Consider the following 19,695-nt stretch of genomic DNA (forward strand, 5'->3'; position numbering starts at 1 on the left):
TCCCTATGCCATTGCAAAACCAATTCTGCAGGGTACCCAGCAGTCCAGATTAAATAGTGTGACGGTTTATTATATGTATTGTGGTTGTGCCTAGGAGCCCATCATGGGCTTGGACAGGGTGACCAGACAGCAAGGGTAAAACATCGGGACGGGGGCGGGGGGCAATACGTGCCTATATAAGAAAAAGCCCCCAAAATCGGGACTGTCCCTATAAAATCAGGACATCTGGTCACCCTAGGCCTGGACCTCATTGTGCCAGCCACGGTAAATATTTTTTGCTATTAGGTGTATTATGGTACCACCTAGGAGCCCCAGGACTCCATTATGCTGGCCTTCATGGACCAGGACCCTACGTGCTCAGGGCTGTACATTTCTATTGTTATTAGGTGTGTTACAGTAGAACCTAGGAACCTGTCAATGACCAGGACCATATTGTGCTAGCAGCTGTACATTTTTATGATATTAGGAGTATTACAGTAGTGCCTGGGAACCTGTTACTGACCAGTACCCCATTGCGCCAGGTGCTGTACATTTTCATTGCTATTAGATGTATTATAGTAGCATCCCCAGTTATGGAGGAGGACCCAATTGGGCCAGGTGTTGTACATTTTTATTGCTATTAGAAGTATTACGGTAGCACCGAGGAGCCCCAGTCCTGTACCAGGCCCCTAATGCGCTAGGCGCTGTACAGACACAGAACAAAAAGCCAGGCCCTGCCCCAAGGAGCTGACAGTCGAAATAAGGTGCCTAATATCTAGCCGCAGGACTTTGCAACTGACACTTGTCCAGAGCCAAGTCTCACCATGCGCAGACACCGGCCATGGGCAGTCAGCAAGGGACTGACAGTGAGTTTGAAAAGGACCGGGGCCCAGGAAAATCAGCCCCATGGATCTCAAGGCCCAAATGGGCATGGCTGGAGGCAGGCTGAAAGGCTCTTCTCCCCACACCTTGTTAGCCCTAAAGGGGCGAGGCGTGTGGAGGGTTCCATAAAATTTGCAGTGCACTAAACTGGGATTCAGAAAACCTGGCTTCTGTTCATAGAGTTCAAGGCCAGAAGAGACCAAGAGCTCTCCTAGTGTGTGTGACCACCGGTACATCGCAGGCCGCCAACCCCTCCCAGCAGCCACATGCTAACCCCAACAACCGAAAATCCACCACAGCCCACAGGAGACGAGACTGTTGCATGTTACAGGCAGAGAACAGGAGGGACCGAGGGCCCCCTGCCATGGCATGGAAATGGTTAACTGAGATCTACCCAGGTAATCGGGGGAAGAGACCTGCACCCCATACTGCAGAGGAAGGTGCAAAACCCCTCAGGGTCCCTGCCTATCTGACCTGGCGGGTGGATTCCTTCCCGACCCCACACATGGTGATCAGTTCAACCCGGAGCAAATGAGCAAGAACCAGCCAGCCAAGCACTCGAGAGAGAGAGAACGCTTGGTGCCACCACAGAGCCCTGGCCCACCCCGTCCAGTATCCCATCTCCAGCCATGGCCATCTCCAATGCTTCAGTGGAAGGCAATAAAAAGAAAGTTTCCCAGAATGCATTGCAAGGGGGGAAAACCCTTCCTGACCCCTGCATGTGGCCAGCTGGAGCCCTGAAGCATGCGCTTTAGGAACATAAGAGATAAAGTAGAAGTGAGCCCTGCCCCCTACAATCACAAGAGCCCCACCATACCGTCCCACTCAGAAATTTGTCCAGCTCCCTTAGAACTAATGAAATTGCTTGCCCCAAAACTCCTGTTGGGAGGCTGTACTGGTGTAGCATCCCAGTCAAACTATAGCCGCAAAGGACTCCTAGTGTGAATGCAGTTTACACCAGCAACACTGAGCTTTTACTGGTAAAACTTATTCCATCCCCCTAGAGTTAGACAAGCTGTACTAGACCCCACTCCCCTCCCAGAGCCATGACAAGAACCCAAGAGTTCCGACTTCCAGCCCCTCGTGCCGCTCTATCCACTAAACACCACTCCCCTCCCAGAGCTGGGAATAGAACCCAGGAGTCCAGACTCCCAGCCCCCCTGCTCTATACCAGTAAAAGCTCAGCTTTGCCAGCATACTAGGGGCTTCTGCCAACCCAGCTATGATGCTCAGAAATCTCTTCTCATCAGATCCCCTGGCCAACCCAGCCACATTGCAGTGTAGTGTAGACATGGCCTTATCCTGCTCTAGCTATTCTCCACCCGAACAGAAATAGCCACTCTGATACAGCCACCCCAAAGGGTTCAGTCCTAAGGAGGACTAAACCCGTAACCGTTTAAGCAGCACAACTTTCTCCTACCGAAACGCCCACCCTAAGACAGTGGCAGACATGGGGATGGAACCCAGGAACCCAGAGCGCTAACCACTAGCCCAGACCATCTCAGGAAGCAGCTGATCTCCTTGATTAACTGCGCAGTCATTTACACACATGCAAAATGCTCCCGTTTCGAAGCAGACATGGAATTAACCTCTAGGACCAGCACTTAACAGATGCCCTGCAGGGCTGGAGGAGAGAAGGGGGTGGGGGCAGAGAGAGTAAGTCTTTTCTTCCCAGGACCCTACTTTGGAGGAGAAATATTATTTTACAAAGAATTAAACAAAAAAATATATAATAATAATAAAATAGCTGCGGCACCATGCAGCAGCTAAGATGGCATTTATAATCGCTCCCTCTGTTATCTGTATGAATTTACTTGTAACTAACAAACACAGAGCTCCCTTGACAGACACGCCGAACAATGCAAACTCTACTAATTGCCGCAATTTTCTCTGTCATTTTCTTTAATTCCTTCATTTCGCCTCTCTTGAAATAACCCCGCAGGTCAGACCGAATGCTCCTATAATTAAAAGCATTTAATGTAGGAATTAGAAAGCTGCTAGGTTGGGAAGGGGGGAAGGAGGGGGAGACATATATATATGAAAAATACCTTCTTCTTTTTCTAATACTTTGAAAGTTGCCAACTCTTAAAGTAACAAAGCACCTAATAACAACCTCTGCTGTTCGTCTCAGATTCAACGGCTCCCTGGTCTGTTAGGACAGGTTCAGAGGGAGGAAAGGGGAGCCAAGGTCTTATACTACGTTTGTAGCATCCATTTCCGTTCAGCAGAAACTTTAAGTTGCAGAGGAGAGTGCTAGGTAGTGGTTAGAGCAGGGCCTCTGGGTCACTGATCTCAGGGTATCCGGACTCCTGGGTTCTATGCTGTGGTTCTGGGAGGATGGTGGTTAGAGCAAGGATACTGGGAGTCAGGACTCCTGGGTTCTATTCCTGGTGCTAGGATGGAGCTGGGAGTTCATGCTGGGTTTTGTCCTATGGCTCTGGGAGGAAAGTGGGGTCGAGAGGTTAGAGCCGGGGGGTGCAGTCAGAACTCCTTAGGACTTATTCTGTGGTTCTGGGAGCATAAGGGATCTAAGGATAGGAGAGGGGACTGGGAGTCAGGACTCCTGGCTTCTATCCCTGGGATGGAGATGGGAGACAGGATTCCTGGGTTCAGTCCTCCGGCTCTCAGAGAGAGTGTGGTCCAGTGGGTGGCTGGGAGTCAGGATTCCCAAGTTCTGTGTGCAGCTCTGTCCCTGACTTGCTCTGTGACCTTTGCAAAGTCACGGCTTTGTGCCTCAGTTTCCCCTGGGGCAACAGGGGCTGCGAGAATGAGAGAATGTTTGCAACGCATTTTTAGAAGCTGCCTCATAATAACAAGCCCTTCTGTGGCAGCCTCCTGCCAGGACAGAGCTCCCTGCTTTGCCAGTCAGACAGATTATTACAGTGGTCCCTTTGGCCTTGGAGACTCTGGCAGCATTAAGGAACTAAGCGTCTCCTGAATGGAGAAATAACCTGCCCCAGCCCCAGGAGATGCTGCAAGACATCAGCCTGGCAGGAATGCCTCCATGTGATCACATCAGCCAGCAGGTCCTCCCTTATTATGTGTATTACGGTAGCACCTAGAGGCCCAAACTTCATAGACAGACAGTCTCTGCCCCAAAGAGTGTACATTATAGTCTAAAAGGCACAAAAGACAAAGGGGCAGACAACTGAGGCACAACGAGGGGAAGTGACTTGCCCAGTTGGCACAGCTGGGAACAGAACCCAGGTCTGGTGGCTTTTAGGCTAGGCCAGGCCCCTCACCACTAGCCCACACTGCCTCTCGCTTGGCAGGGTAGCCCCTCTTTCTCTATCCAGGTGCCTGTATATGCTCCCTGCCCCTCTAATATCTGCACACTGCCCAGTCATTAACGAGCCCTTCATCACAGCCCCCCGGAAGCAACGGTAGGGGCATAAGCCCTGTCATACCAAGGGGGAAACTGAGGCAGAGAGCGCTCACGGGACAGATGTTTGGAAGCACTTGGCATACTGGGTGCAGAGCCCTGTTGATAGTCTGGCCCTGATGGTAGGCACTGGGCACCTGAGAAAATCTTGGTGACGTGACAGGCCTAAAGGTCACAGAGGGAGTCTGTAGCAGAGACAAGAACTGAACCCCAGTGCCGGCCCAGCACCTTAAATACCAGCCCATCCTTCCTTCCCAAACCCCCGCTGCCTCATTCTCTTCACCCACTTCCTTTCCTGTCCCTTCCCAGCCCACACTGCTCTCACCACTCAGTCATACTCCCCTCCCACAGGGCGGGACGGCAGGTGAGCGAGAGGCCAGTTCCTGCCCTGACACAGAAACACGGCCCGTGGGTTGCCCCAAACAGCCCGGTGCCTGCCAGGACCTGGGGGGCTTGTCTGTCACTGGATCACGGAGCGCTGGCAAGTACCCCTCCTATTGAGCACCAGAGTAGAGACGCCAGCAGGAGGGAGCGGTGGGTGGCCCGGAAGACTGGGCACAACCAGCATAGCAAGAGGGCGAGCTCCCCCCCACGCTTCCAGGTCTGATGGGGGCATTCCCATTCCATGGCTCACCCAGCCCATGGCCTCCGGGCTGGTGGTTTCTGGAGGTAGCGGACCCCAGGTAGGAGGAGTTCAGCCAGCAGCTGTTTGCATCAGAACATCCTGGCTGACGTTCACCCGCCAGGTTCCAGCCCCAGGGCCCCGTGTTGCCAAGTGCCAGCCCTTTAATTCTGGGCAGCGCCTATGCCAGACCCTGCAGCCCTCTCTCTTCCCGAGCAGGAGGGTGTCACTGCTTTAGCCCAGTTGCCACCCCACCGATTTAGCCATGGCCTCGATTTCTAGCCACCATTAGGGCATGATCCTTCACTGCCGCCTAAGCCCCTAGTGCGATCCCTTGCACCGGCGTGCAAAGTTAGCGTGAAATGCATGAGGCCTGGGGTCAGGGCCTCACACTGCCGAAACACAAAGGGAGGAGCGGATCGGTGCAGTCGTCTTGCATGACCGCTTGGCGCTGGTGAAGCAGGAGAATCAGGCCCTGGGCGTCAGAGGGGAGCAGCCTTCAGCACAAGCCATTGCGGGGGGAGGGGGAGAGTGGGGAGGTTTGGGGAGCATGCCCCCCTGCACTTGCAATCCAGTCTGCCCGCTGGATTCAGGTCTTTGAGGGGATAAATATACCCAGCTTCCCCTTCCCTGCCGTGGGGACTCGCCCGACAGCACTGCTGGCTCCCCGCCCTACCCCGCTGGAAGGTAAGGGCTTGGAACGTACATCCTCCGATCCTGGGCCTGGATTCAGCGCTGGGCTCTGGCCCCTTTTATGTCATGGGGCTGGAAAGCGGGCAGCTCCCCCTAGCTGGGAATTCTGAGGGGGATCCTGGGATGGTGAAGTCACCATAGGAGGCTGAACTAAGATGGAGTCGGGTCCCTGTGAGAAAAGGGCGCATTGGAGCCCGAAGGCTCAGAGTCACCGAGAGCACGTGGCCTGCCCTTGTGTGGGTCCTTGGGGTTTCCCCCCAGTGGCTGTTTGAAGGTGGGGTATAGCACAGAGCCTGTAAATCCGTGACCGTTCCTCTGGCAGTGTGGGCTGGACACCGTCCCCGCCCCCCACAGCAGCCCCCTGCACTCTGGGCTGCCCCATGGGAAGTTAAGGCAGGGCCACCTTCCCCCGACACCTCCCCCTGCCAAGGGAAGGCGCTCAGTCTCCATGGCCCAGTCTGGCTTTGGTCCCTGCTCTACAGTGGCCAAGGAAAGGGCTCGTGTCACCCCAGCTCCGAGCCCGCCTTGTGCATCACAGCCAGCAGCCCTAGGGTTAATTCTGTCAGCTGGATGTACAGCGCCCAGAGAAACTGGACCAACGAGGGGACAGGGTGGGGTGGGGAGATCAAGCTAACGAGGCCGAGTTCCAACAGCGATCTCTGCCCTTGGCTGTGCAAGGATCTGGATGTCTGGCCCTCTGGCTAACGAGGGGTTTAATCGCTGAGATTAGAATGAATTCCTTGGTGAAGTTCTGTGCTGTGGCAGGGGAAGAGAGCCAGAAGGGAGCCGCTGCCAGGTCTGAGCTGGGGCCGGTCCTGTCCTCGTCTGACCAGTCACTGCCCCAGTCTCAGACCCCAGTTAGAGCAGGCGAAGGGATGTTCGGACTTCTGGGTTCTCTAACCAGCTCTGGGAGCGGAGGGGTGGTTAGAGCAGGGGATTTGCGAGCTAGGACACCTGGGTTCTATTCCCAGTTCTAAGAAGGGAGTGGTGTCTAGTGGTTGGAGATGGGGGGCTCAGAGTCAGGCTCCTGGATCTTGGAAGGGAGTGATGCCTAATAATATAAGCAGTGCAGACTGGGGTCAGGACTCCTGGGTTCTATCCCAGCTCTGGGAGAGGAGCAGTGTCTAGTGGTTAGCACAGGGGTGGCTGGGACTCAAGACATCATGGGTTCTATCCCCAACTCTTCTGCTAACTTAGTGTGACCTTGGGCAAAACACAAAACAGTGAAATCACAGCACCACCGTTCCATGCCTCGGTTTCCCCCTCTAAATGCTACTGAGGTGAGGAGGGGAAGCAGAGGTCACAGGCAGGAAAGACTGGGCTGTAAAACCAAATCAGTGGAGCAACTCAACCAAGGGAAGGCAAAGAGCTATGTTTCGGTCACTACCAAAATGATACTAAACCTTACTCCGTCAACATAGCCAGGGGCAGGGAGCAGTGCCCTCTGGGTACTACCATAACACAGATCACAAGGAGATTCCCCTCGCCAGAAGGGATGCTTAGAAGAAGGCCCCAGGCCGGTCACCCAGCCAGACGGTGCTGGGCTCATCGTGAATTTTTCGGTTCCTTGGCCATTCCAAAAAAATCATTTCTGACTGAAAGAAACATTCTCTTCAACCCGAAACAAAACACTCAGTTTAAAAAAAAAAAAATTGGAAGGAAATTTCCAAACAAAAAGTCATTTTGAACCGAAAACCCAAAACATTTGCCCTGTTTCGGAATACTTTTCAACACGCCACATTCAGCGAAACCAACACGCATTGACAAAATGTTTCGGTGCCCCAAATCTGGGGTTTTCACTAAAAGAATGCAACCAGCTCTTAGGGCTTGTCAAGACGAGGAGTTGGATCAAACTTGGATGGGACTCCGCTGCGCACAAAAAGTTGTCTGGTGTGCTTTGATCTATTCTGCTTTGACACAGGAGTACGGCATTGCACACTACAGAAATTTTAGTGTGCCGTAGCGGGGTCCACCCAGACGGAGCGTGCAGCAGGCTAGTTAGCTGTAGAGTCACGCCCCAGCTTGCCGGGCACCAACTCTTCATCTAGACAAACCCAAAGTCTGACCTACATAACCCATGCCAGAGAGCCTCCCTCCCCCACAGGTGGTCCTGCATCCAGCCCATATCTGGTGGTGGAGCTAGAAGAGCATAGCTTTTGAAAATAAAAAGATACCAAGACTGAGACAGATTTTCCCTAAGGGGAGGCTCTCAGCTTCCCTTTTTGAGCTTGCCCTCCCCCGACATAGAATTTGGGGTTTGGGCTTTAAAGTTGGTTTGCTTTGTTGGTTTCACCCCAGCCCCAATCTCTAGGAAACTAGAAAAGCCCAAGCACATGTACATGCCCAACACGCTCTCTCCTGAGCTGAGACTTCTCTTTAAAAGGCACCTCACTTCCTCCCTCCCCCCGCCACCTTCACAAAAAGACTCCTTCCTTTTCAAGCCAGCACTGCTGAATAATTGAGCAGGATATTCTACTCAGCATGAAAGAGGCAGGGCTCAGTTCTCGCTGCCCGTGTTCCAACAAGCTCTCTGGACCCCTCCGGGGGCACCAAGCCACCAACACACCTCTCCCCGCCTTTGACCCCACTTTGAAGTGGAAATTTCTGAATCTTGGGCACGGGACGCCAGCCCCAGATACTCAGAGCCTGCAGCTTTACCATCACACCGTGAGTTCTGATGGTCTCTGAACGGGCTGGTGGTCCAGTGAAACAGACAGACGGACCAAACCTCGTACATAGAAAATTAATCATACACCAGGACAGGTCATCAACTCCGCAACTCGCCTGATTTGAACCATGGTATTTGGTGGGGGGGGTTGTTTTTTTTGTTTTTCAGCCCCCAGCTGCAGGAGTTGGTGAGTCCCTAAAAATCACAGCTTCTGCTTCAAGAGCCTCAGGGTGGCTTGGGACTAGGCTTTTCGTTACATTATGTGTCTGTCCAAAGCCCAGCACGGGGGGGTCCTGCTCCATGATGCAGCACATAGGTGCTACTATAATACACCTAATAGAAATAAAATGTACAGCACCTAGCACAATGGGGCCCTGGGCCATGATGACTGCAATGTCTAGGTGCTACCGTAATACATCTAATAGCAATAAAAAATATCCAGTGCCTTCCAGCAGAATGGGTCCTGGGCCATAACTGGGGTTCCTAAGTGCTGCCATAATACACCTAATAGCAATAAAAATGCACAGCATCTAGCATAATGGGGGCTTGGTCCATGACTGGGCTCCTAGGTGCTACCATAATATACCTAATAGCAACAAAAATGTATAGCACCTGACACAGTGGGGTTCATGAGTGGGGCTCCTAAATGCAACCATAATACAAATACATAATAATAATGCCACTTCTACCTTCAAATTAACCAACGGATTGCTGGGGAGGTGTGTACATGTTGGTATGAAGATATGGCAAATGCAAACCCTGATCACTTTCCTTGTACGCTGAATCCCATTCACTACCCCTGCTCCTGTCTGTCTGTTTCCACTGAAAGCCCTTCTATGCAGGGTCTGTCCTACGGATCAGTACAGTACCTGAGCCCCCTAAACACAGAGGATAACCCCAAGCTCTTATAGTGCTCTTTTCACTAGCAGATCTCAAAGCACTTTACAAAGGAGGCCAGCAACATTATCCCCATTTTATAGACAGGGAAACTGAAGCCTGGGGCAGTGAAGTGACTTGCCAAAGGTCAGCATCTCAGTGGCAGAGCTGGAAATAAACCCCAGGTCTCACAAGCCTGAACTCCCCACCTGGGGTATCACAGATTGGACCCTGTCTTGGGCTGCCGATGAAGCAGGTCGCTTCTCCTTCAAAGCAGAGTTCGGGGCTTGTAAAAAGCCGCCAGATCCACCCGTCCCTCTGTCTGTGGCATGGGTAAGACCAATGCTGGAATCCAGTTCTGGTGTCCACGTTTTTAAAAGGCTGTGGAAAAATGCCAGGGAGGGACAGAGCTCAAAACAACAAGAGGATCCAAAGGCAACTTGATTATAGTGTCTCGGTAGCTTCATAGGGAACGAATCCCAGGTACTCATGGGATCTACAATCTAGCAGAGAAAGGCAGAGCAAGAACCAATGGCTGGAAGCTAAAGCCAGGCAAATTCAAACTAGAAAAAAGACCCCTAATTTTAACAGTGAGGATGGTTATCCATAGGAACTAACACCCAAGGGAAGTGGGGGGGTTCTCTGTCTCTTGATGGCTCCAGATCCAGACCAGCTGCCTTTCTGGAATATGCTTTAGTCCGACCCAAGCTACTGGGCTCACTGCAAACTTCACTGGGTGAAACTCTGTGGCTTGTGTTATGCCGGAGGTCAGACGAGACAATCTAATGATCCCTTCAATAGCCTTAAAATTGACGTATTCATAGAGCGGATCCAGCATATGGGCGGCAGCGTTCCAGCATCTTTTGATTTCATTGGGATTTGGAGATGGCACGCTGGGCCGCAGGGGCGAGAATGCAGGCCCGGCTCTGTGACCCTTTTAATCCCGGGTTTCTGTCCAGACTAAGGACCCACAGCTGGCCTGCTTACCTGCTCACTTAACACCTGGCAGTCTCATGAGCGTGGCTGGCCCCATTTCAGCCGCCTGGCTGGCCCAGCAGCCCGACTGGCTGAGGAGACTAGCAGACCCGCTCTTGAGATCAGCAGCACCAGCAGGCTGCTCAAAGCATTTGCCCACGCCTCACTCAGCCTTGCCTGTCATGGCTCACTCCAGGTAACCCAGTTCTGACCCACGGCTCTGATCCCTGACTTTGGCTCTGACCCAGGCCTCTGACCCCTGGTTCCTGACTCCCAGCTGCCACCCTGGCTCTGACTCCTGCTGGCACCATGAGGCCTGACTCCGGCTCCATCCACTAGGTGTGACTGCCCACACCCTGGTCCTTAACAATTTCACTGCTGACTCTACCGGACAAGGGGGCCAGCTGATGCCAACCACGGTGGCAGACTTCACTGTCCTGCTGAGAACCCCCTCAAATTCACTTCACTCAGGCCACCAAAACAGCCACAGCTCTCAGCAACAGACTGACCCTGTTGCAAACTAGCTGGGCCCCTCCCCATGTTGCCGCCAATCTCCTGAGCCAGCCAGCCCCCTATTCAGGGTGCAGCTGTTGGCTGAAGAAGAGCTGGTGTCTGCTGAACAATACGAGATATTTTTATCCATTGAATGCTTCGATCCACTCAGCCAGCCGTGCATTCAGAGCACGAGGATCACGCCTCCCGGCTCCATAGGCAAGAGGACCACAAAATCTGCCTCAGGAAACTTGGCCTGGTTAGTTTATTCAAGAGAAGGCAACTTGATTGCGGGTTACAAGCACCTACGCCCGGAGATTTCTGACAACAGAGGGCTCTTAATTGAGCGGACAAAGGCAGAAGAAGAACTCATGAATGGGGGTTGAAGCTGGCCAAATGCAGACTGGAAACAGGGGTGAACATTTTTAACGGGGCAGGGGAGTAATCATTGGAACAAATGCCCCAGGGTTGGCGTGGCTGGTCCATCACTCGGCGTCTTTCCAGCGAGAGCAGAAGGTCTGGGCTGGATGCAGGGATCACTGGGTTACGCAGGTCAGACTACGTGATCAGAATGGTCCCTTCTGCCTTAGCCTCTACAGGGCTGATTATCATTTACACTGTGGGGTGAGTGTCATTTATGGCCGCTTTAAGGTCCCAGTAACAAGGCCAGAGTGCTGAAAGGGGCCTTTGAATCAGGCTCTGGAGAGATGAATTGAACCGTCATGCCTTAGCATCCTCTCCTGCTTTGCCAAGGCATCATCCGACTGTCTTCACGCTCCCTTCCCTTCCTCAAGGACTGGTCCACCCAAATGAAACTCTTGGGGGCAAATTTAGATTGCTGTCCAGGCTCACCAGCTGTGACCACTTCTCTGCTCTAAGCTCTGGGAGTGTGTGTGTGGGGCAGAGGGGAGGGGGTTCTGGCTGAACCCCCAAGATTCATGGCAAGCCAAACTCGGGGCTTTGATTCCAAACTCTCTTCTGTCGTTATTTGCCCAGCTCTGCTCAAAGCGTTGAGGTCACTGAATGCACAGGCCCTTCCAGTCACCAAGCCCGTGAGCCCTTTGTAGGTCTCCTGCACGCAACCCCCCTTCCCAGGGTTGAAGATCCAGCTATCTTTCCCCCCACCATGGGGTGCGGATCGACTTTCTGTAGCGTGACACCAGCTCTTGTCAGCTGCTGTAGCCAACTCACGCCAGTGCCCACCCTCCGCCAACCATCTTATCTCTCATACACCCGTCACACTATGAAGTTGGCAAGTTCTTAGTGGGGAGACATCCAAGTTAAAACACAGGGAGCAGGGCAAGTGATCCAATAGAATCCACTTTCTTTTCCAAGCCAGCGCTGACCCCAGAGCCCCAGTATGGAGCTAGGGGCGCTGTGCTACCAGCAGAGGGGTGAGGGCTCAGCAGGGGGCGCTCTCCCCTCGCAGCAGACTCAATTCTCCGTTGCAGCCCTAGGGGGCACTGTGCTGGAGGGAGTGGGCGCAGCAGGGGGTGCTCCCCCGTTGCAGTCAGAGCTGACCCCAATGTCCCAGTGCAGCCCTAGGGGACACTGTACTGCCAGATGGGGGCTCAGGAGGGAGCGCTCTCCCCTGGCAGCCAGCACTGACTCCAATGCTGCAGCATGGGTCTGGGTAGCCAAAGATGCTGTCTTTGGGATCAGGTATAAAACCAAGGCCCAGAGTCCATTTGCAAGAGCCCCAGGATCATGCCCAAAGGGCAGTTCTGCCTCCCTGTTTCTCTCCCAGACAGTCCTCCTTGTCCTAAATTGCCACGTGCCCAGCTGTTAAAAACAGCTCCTTGCCTTCCACGCTCTACCCCAGCGGCAAATGCCTTCCAGCAGGGAGCAGCGAGACCTCCGTCTAGAAGAAGGGCTGCTTTGGGAGAATCCCAGCCCGAAAGCCAATCCAGCTGCTCCCCACCCGCCAGGGGACGCACTGGTGAATCCGCACCCAGCTCTCTGCTCCTTGGCTGCACAGGAATCCCACCGTGCAAACCCTGCCTGGCCAATTATCCCATTGCTCTGATTGAAAAGAAGATTCACAGATGTGTAGCCCATACGCCACTCCACTGTCCCCCCGGCTTCCTTCTCATGCACAATAACATCGTTAAAGTGAAGAATTCGGTCACTGTGGCCTCCCCCCAACTCGCCATCACTCCTCGACAAATTCCATATGCCTGCATTAACCCTTTGCAGCCCAATGCTCGTTCGTTCTGCTACAAGGCTGGAGGAAATTTAGCACAGCTGATGGTGGGCTCCAAGTCAGACCACAAACGGGGGGATGCTTAGATTTGATCTCTCCCTGCCCTTCTGGAACCTGGTTCCCAGTCTGCTCTAACCATTAGACTACACTCCCCTCCCAGAGCCAGGGATAGAACCATGCCACCCAACTCTAATCTCCCCCAGAGATTGCATAGGACTCAGGAGTCCTGACTCCCAGTGCCTCATTGCTCTAGCTACTGTCATCCGTCCCAGAAATTAATTCTTGGTTGAACTAAACACGTTCTTTTATAAACACATCCCATCTTGATTTCAAAAACCGCCAGGGATGGAGAATCCACCACGATCCTTGGGAAGGAGTAAATTTTTAACAGTGAGAGTAATTAATCACTGGAAACATTTACCCAGGATTCTCCATCACTAGCAATTTTTAATTCAAGGTGGGATGTGTTTCTAAAGGATCAGCTTTAGGAATTATTGTGGGGAAGTTCTCTGGCCTGGGTTATGCAGGGGTCAGACCAGATGATCACAGCAGTCCCTTCCGGTCTTAGATCTAGAAACGTGGGGGCAGCTTTATCCAAAATCTGCAATTCTGGGGTTCATACCCCTTCCTCTGAAGCATCTGGCACAGACCACTGTCCGAGACGAGAAACCAGGCTAGATGGGCCGCAGCTCTGATCCAGCCTGGTAGTTCACATGTTCCTAACTCAGCACAAATAAAATGCATTCAATCTCCTACTCCATCACAGATTGCTCGTGTGACCTTGGATAAGTCACTTTGCCTCTCCGTGCCTCAGTTTCCCCATCTGTACATTGGGATAATAGCTCTGCCCTGCCTCCCAGAGGCGCTGTGAGGTTGAAGAATGAGAGGTGCTCAGATGCTGTGGTGAGGTGATGGGGGCTGTTTTCCTACCACCTCCTCAGCCACTTTCAATAAATAAATTATTCACACTCTTCTGCTAAACAGTACAACACAGACCTCTCTGCATCGCTGCATTTCAGCAGACCATTCGTGTTTTACAAGTACATGCAAGTCACCATGCTAAGTACACCGTGACCACTCAGAATGTCAAGGCTGAACTAGCACTCAGACCTCACTGCTTCAGAAGCCCAGACCCTGCCACTTCAACTAAAAGAGAATTACCATTAGCTGTTAGGAGTATAGGGGGTCTATGACACACAGGTGAGCAGTTCTGATCCCATGCAGCAGAGGGCATCGGTGCATGCACAGACAAGAGCCAGTCATGTTTTACCCACAGGCCAATGCTTTCCAAAGTGACTAATCATTTTGGGGGCCTTGCTTTTAAGGGGTCTCAAGCTGTGTACCTAGAAGGGGCTGATTTTCAGAGGGCGAGTGATTAGCATTTTCTGAAAATCAGCCCCCCCCCCCACACTTTTAAAAGCATCTTCTCAAAATCTCTAGCCAGGTCTGAAAATCTTGGCCCGTGAAATCTGACTCCTCATCTAGTGGTTAAAGCAAAGGACACCTCTCCACCCTCTCCCAGATCTGAGATCAGAACCCTGCAATCCCGACACCAAGGCCCCCACTGCTCTAAACCCACTAGACCCTACTCCCCTCCCAGATGTCAGAGCAGAGCCCCAGAGCCCTGACTCCCAGCACCCACCAAAACAACAGAAGTTGGTCTTGGAGCCAGCAGGCCCCTTTTCAAACCTCAGAGATCCATCCCCAAAACTGGCAGCATCTTGCTGGATTTTTCTTTCCAGAATTCAGTTCAGCTTTGGGTGGCTGGATGACTCAGGGAAATCAGACTGCCTTTGCTGTCAAATTAGGAGCAATTTGAGCAATTGGGCTCTCTGCAGATGTTTAATAAACTGCTGATTATTAATCAATGTGACCTTAATATTTTCCCTGGTTAAGCCTGGAAGACTTTTGCTGTCAGCATAAATGCTGCTAATTTCACTAATGCAATTGATTAGGAAATTGGCCCCGGGTCAAAGATGCTAATTAGCACTAGAAATGGTTCAGGTCAACAGCTTTATTTGAGAATGGGGAGGGGGATGCATTACTTTAGGACCAGAGCAATTGCCAAATCCAGGGTCCTGTGAAATGATTCGGTGCCTGTAGGAGGAAGGAAATTGAGCCCAGGCAGGTGTGGGAAGCAGGAGAGATGCGGAGTTATGTTATAACCCTTGTGGATCTCTCACTCAAACACAGAGACATCGCTACATCCGGGAGCGGTGACAAGGGCCCAGATCCTGCATGGTATTTACTTGCCTGACTCCCTTCAGTAGCTAAACACCTTTGATGACCTAGAACCATGATTTCTATCAGCCGTCTCCCCTAGTCCCACTAAGGGCAGCTGAGTTTCCCTCCTCATCTTTGAGGATACAAGCGTCAAGAACCCAGGTGATGCTGTTACGGCAACCCCAAAAGGGATCAGGAATAACTCCCCTACCCCAGCCGGTGGAATGTGGGAAGCAGCAGCAACTGCCTGCCCTCTCTGCACAGGCTCAGAGATGGACTGAGAGCAGTAAAGGAGCATTTTAAGGCAGTGTTGCCTAGTGGGCGGGTTGCTGGCCTGAGAGTCAGGATGGGGTCCTATTCCCATCTCTGCCAGGCTAAAATCTCTCCTAGAGTTGGTGGTGAGATATCAAAAGGTTTTCCCGTCCCACATCAGGAAGAAAAGTCGAAACCTCAAAAATTTTCACGAACCGAAAAATAAAATAAAAAAAAATATTTGAGTTGGGGTCAATTGAAATGTTTCCTTTTGATTTCAGGCATTAAAAAAATAAAAATTATTCTGATTTTGCTGAACTGTCTAAACAAAAAGTAGTTATGAACTAGAAAAGCAGAAAAATCAGAAAATCATTCTGAAAATATGTCAAAACAAAACACGGATGATTTGGAAATCCCCCCCCCCGGTGAAAAGTCTGTCTAAAATTTCCTGAGGAAATGTTCCCTTTTGACCAACCGGTATTTTCTGACAAAAATGTGTTTTAGCTGAAAGATTCCCAGCTGGCTGTGGTCGCATCCTGTGTGCCTCAGTTTCCCCAAACATTAGAGCCAAAACACTGCCTTCAAAGAAGGCTTTGAAATCCATGGATGAAAGGTGCTGTATAAGGATTATAACTGTACAGAGCCACACCAGTGTGCCAGTCCAACAAAAGGAAGTTTGGGTACCAGAACGGTGCATCAGCATGACTCGACCCCTAGGTCACCTGTATTCTAATGGAACAAGCGCTGCTCAGAGTCAGGACTCCTGGGTTCTAACCCCCACTCATTGTGTGACCCCGTGCCTCAGGATTATCTATCAGGAATAACGACAGCGCTCCGATCTGCTCCCCAGCTCACACGGTGTCAGGAAATTGGGATTATTTTGTTTGTTGTTTTCAAAGTAACGTTCACCAGGATATTTGAATGTGCGAGGGTATTTCCTACCGCAAAGGTGGGGGTCCAGTCATAACACGCAGGGCACTTTTGAGGCAAGAAAGGGCTCAAATATAGGCTTACCCCCTAAATAATAGCCTGCAGGAAAAGCTTTGCAGTTATCGCTTGGCACCTGGCGTGCTTTGCAGGTGGAAGCCAAGAGACAGGTTAGGATCCTCACTTTAGAGCTAGCGTAACCTTGTCCAAGGTCATGCAGTGTCAGAATTGAGACTAGAACCCAGGAGTCCTGGTTCCCAGGCCCCCACCCTTCTCTAAACCCTTGCTCACACCCCCTCTCCCAGCGATCCTGACTCATACTCCTCCCTACCCCCTGGCTCTAACCCCTAAACCATACTGCCCTCCCAGAAACAGAACCCAGGAGTCCTGACTCCTCCTCCCCACACTCTAACCCCTTGTCACGGGGCGGGACTCACCCCTGCGGCGCCTCCTGCTGATCTCTCAGGGAATTAGCTTTTCCAGCCTCCGGAGCGCCCTCTACAGGCCGGTGTCCTGCTTGCCGCTGGCCCCTGCGTCCCTCCCGGACACCGGTGCCCCTTTTACCCAGGGTGCTGCCCCCGGCAAGTACCCCCCCAGTCTCTGGGTCTCCCCTCCCCGGGGAACCCCCACCCACTATCCCCACCTCGCCTCAGTCTTTGGCTACTGCCAGTCACCACTGAGCCCCCGCACACTGGGGCGGACTGCAGCGTATAAGCCAATCATCACTGGCAAGGGGGGTTTGGACCTGCTGCTTCTGCCTACCCGTGGGCTGTCCCCTGCAACCCTAAGACCCTTTCTGGCTTTCCACTAGGCCTGCAGCCTGGGGGGTTTCCAGGCCAGAGCTCCCCAGCAACCTTGGCCTTCCCCCAGCCCAGCGCCACCTCAGAAGTACTCTGGTATGCTCCCCAGCAGCCAGGCCCATCTCCCTCCACGGCTAGAGGAGACTCTGTGTTCCTGGCCCACGGCTCTCTGATAAGGCCGTGGGGCGTGGCCCCCGCTGAGCCTGCTTCCCCCAGTCAGCCCGGGAACTGCTTGCTCCCAGCCACAGTCCCACCCCAGGGCTGATTTCAAGCCCTTCAGGGCAGGAGCGGGTGACCACCCTGCTACACTCCTCCATCATACTTCCCTCCCAAATACAGCAAAAGAACCCAGGCATCCTAGTCCTCCCCATCCCCTGGCTCTAGCCCCTAAACTCCCAGAAACAGAAGCCAGGAATCCTGATCCCCCCACTCACAACCCCTAGGCCCCGCTCCCCATCATGGCACCTCCTTTCCCCCCCTGCCTAAGATCCAGCTGCAATGATATCAAAAGCAGATCGAGTTCTCAGGCATCCTCTTGCCAAGCTCGTCATTATCATAATTCCTCTGCCAACAGATTTTGGCTCCGCGCGCCAAAGGAGACGCAAACTAAGCCGGCTGTGTGTCGGAATCCGTCTACGCGTGAATGTCCCGGGGGTGGTGGTGCGGGGGGGATGGACAGCAAGGGGCTGGTCTCCCCAGCTCCCCTGGAACAATAGGCAGATGTTTATCCCTATTTCAGGGAACACATGTTATTTGCCTGATAACTACCCCGCGGGTAATGACAGTAATCAGAAATCGCTGGAAGCCTGTATTCTTCCAAGGCAGTTAATTTGCTTAATTACACACTTGGAAGCTGCATTATTTAAATGGTGATTTATTGCATGGCTAATCAATGCTATTTTCTGTGTGCTCTGGGTGTGAGGGAGTGCACACATGTGTCGGAATGGAGCAGCCGATGCCCCTTCGAAAGGACAAGGGCAGGGAGAGCTGGGAGAGTAGGGGGGGAATGGAGGAGTCACAATGCCCTCACTGGGCACACATCAGGAACCCCCAGGAGCTGGCCAAATTTGCTGTGGCTGGTCCACACGCAGGATAAGAGTCTACTGCTGCTAGCAGCTAATGAAGGGACTCTTCTAGGGTAATATTTCAGAGCCAGCGACTAGGGCACCAGACTGAGATCTGGATTCTATTGCTGGCTCGACAGTGGACTTGCTGTCTGACTATGGGCAAACCTGGGCCTCTGGTTTCCCCTCCTGGCCGTGGCCGGTCTTGTCTATTTAGTTTATAAGCTCTCTGGGGCAGAAAGCCGAGGGGAAGAATGGCCACAGCTGGGGCGCTAGCCAAGCCCTGGATTCAATTCCTCCTTCTTGTACGGCCTCGGATGAGTCGACGTAGGCCCAGATCCTTAATCACCTCACTTCCCTCATTACAAATATGGGGCAGAGCCGATGGGGCGGGGAGAGGCCCAACTGATTGAGGGGCAGATGTGCGGGGGAGAACTTCTGCAGCAGGGCCTGAGAATCAGCTTAATAAAAGAGTGAGCCCTGGCACCAGTAATGGTCACCAGTGCACCAGGGGATGGGCAGAGGGTGTTAAACAAAAGACAGACAAGAAACCCCTCATTATTATTTTGAAAGATAATATTAATAATCTCATGTGCTCGGAGCTGGCTAATCTCATGAAGTTTTGAGGTCCGAGCTGTGATTTTCACACCTTTAGGGTTGGTCATGCTAGGTCAACAGCCCTGCCTTGCCCCACGGGGGGTTGTGTGGGCGTCAGATACCATGGTGATGGGGGGGTCAGTGTAAATACCTCCCTAGATAGACGAGACAGTAAATGGAGTATAATCCTTCTTTGCTTCATGACCCATGGGTTATTTTTTTTTTTCCAGCATTGACCACTAAGGGGGGGTTCTTGCAGGTGGATGCAGTGAGGGGAGCCCTGATTCCTTCTGCTTCCCCCCCGGCTTTTGGCTCTTACCTTTGCCGGCAGGGCCGGGCGGGGGGCTCCCTTCGGCCCGCAGCCCCCACGGGGGCTCACCGTGGCTGGCGAAGTCGCGCATCTTGAGGTAACTGATGGTGAGGCGGACGATGGAGGCTTTGTCCAGCTGGCTGGTGATGGCGCCGGGCAGGGGCAGCATCTTGGCCAGCTCGTAGAACTCGAAGTTCTCCTTGCCGCGCCGGGAGCGGGCGGCATTGCGGGACTTCTCCTTCCGCAGGGCCTGCAGACTGCGGGGAGGGGGAGCACACACAGACCGGGGTTAGAGAGCACGAGGGTTTGTGGGTGGGGGGCTGCTCCCCACCCACCATCTTCCCAACTCAACCAGGCAACACTGGTCCCCCCGCAGCCACCAGACAGGGCCCCCGCCTCCCAAGCCCCCGCCCACCTCACGTGCAGCCACCCAGCCTGCCCCCTCAATGCAATGCTGCTTCGGAACATTTTCCATTGTGGGTGCAGACACAATGAATTTTTTCCCCCCGATTTTTCGGAAGGGCCCAGACTGCTTGGTGCTCAGTAGCCGGAACATGGGAAAGGGGCTGTGCCTTCCAGGATGTGTGCGGAGGGGTAGAGGAGCTAAATCGGCAGGGCCTCTGAGGAACGCAGAAGGGATACATGAGGAATTTATTGGCCCATGGGATGCTCAGAGGGTCTGACACTGGAGCGGAGAACAGAGACCCAGCATCCCGAAGGCTCAGTCCCCTCGTTCTCATTTGCTAGCAC

At 52.9% G+C, this 19,695-nt stretch overlaps 1 protein-coding gene across 1 annotated transcript in view; it reads right to left on the reverse strand.

Annotated features, from left to right (window-relative positions):
- The window catches only part of NPAS1 (neuronal PAS domain protein 1), a 73,501-nt gene extending 54,349 nt beyond the window's left edge, over nucleotides 1-19,152 (reverse strand). Inside the window, exon 1 of the mRNA XM_073321710.2 lies at nucleotides 18,955-19,152. Within this exon, the coding sequence (XP_073177811.1) occupies nucleotides 18,955-19,114 (160 nt within the window). The 5' untranslated portion in view covers nucleotides 19,115-19,152. The remainder of the gene's footprint in view (nucleotides 1-18,954) is intronic.
- Nucleotides 19,153-19,695: the final 543 nt, after the last annotated feature.

The sequence above is a fragment of the Lepidochelys kempii genome, chromosome 23 (assembly GCF_965140285.1).
Source record: "Lepidochelys kempii isolate rLepKem1 chromosome 23, rLepKem1.hap1, whole genome shotgun sequence".
Classification (NCBI taxonomy): Eukaryota; Metazoa; Chordata; order Testudines; family Cheloniidae; genus Lepidochelys; species Lepidochelys kempii.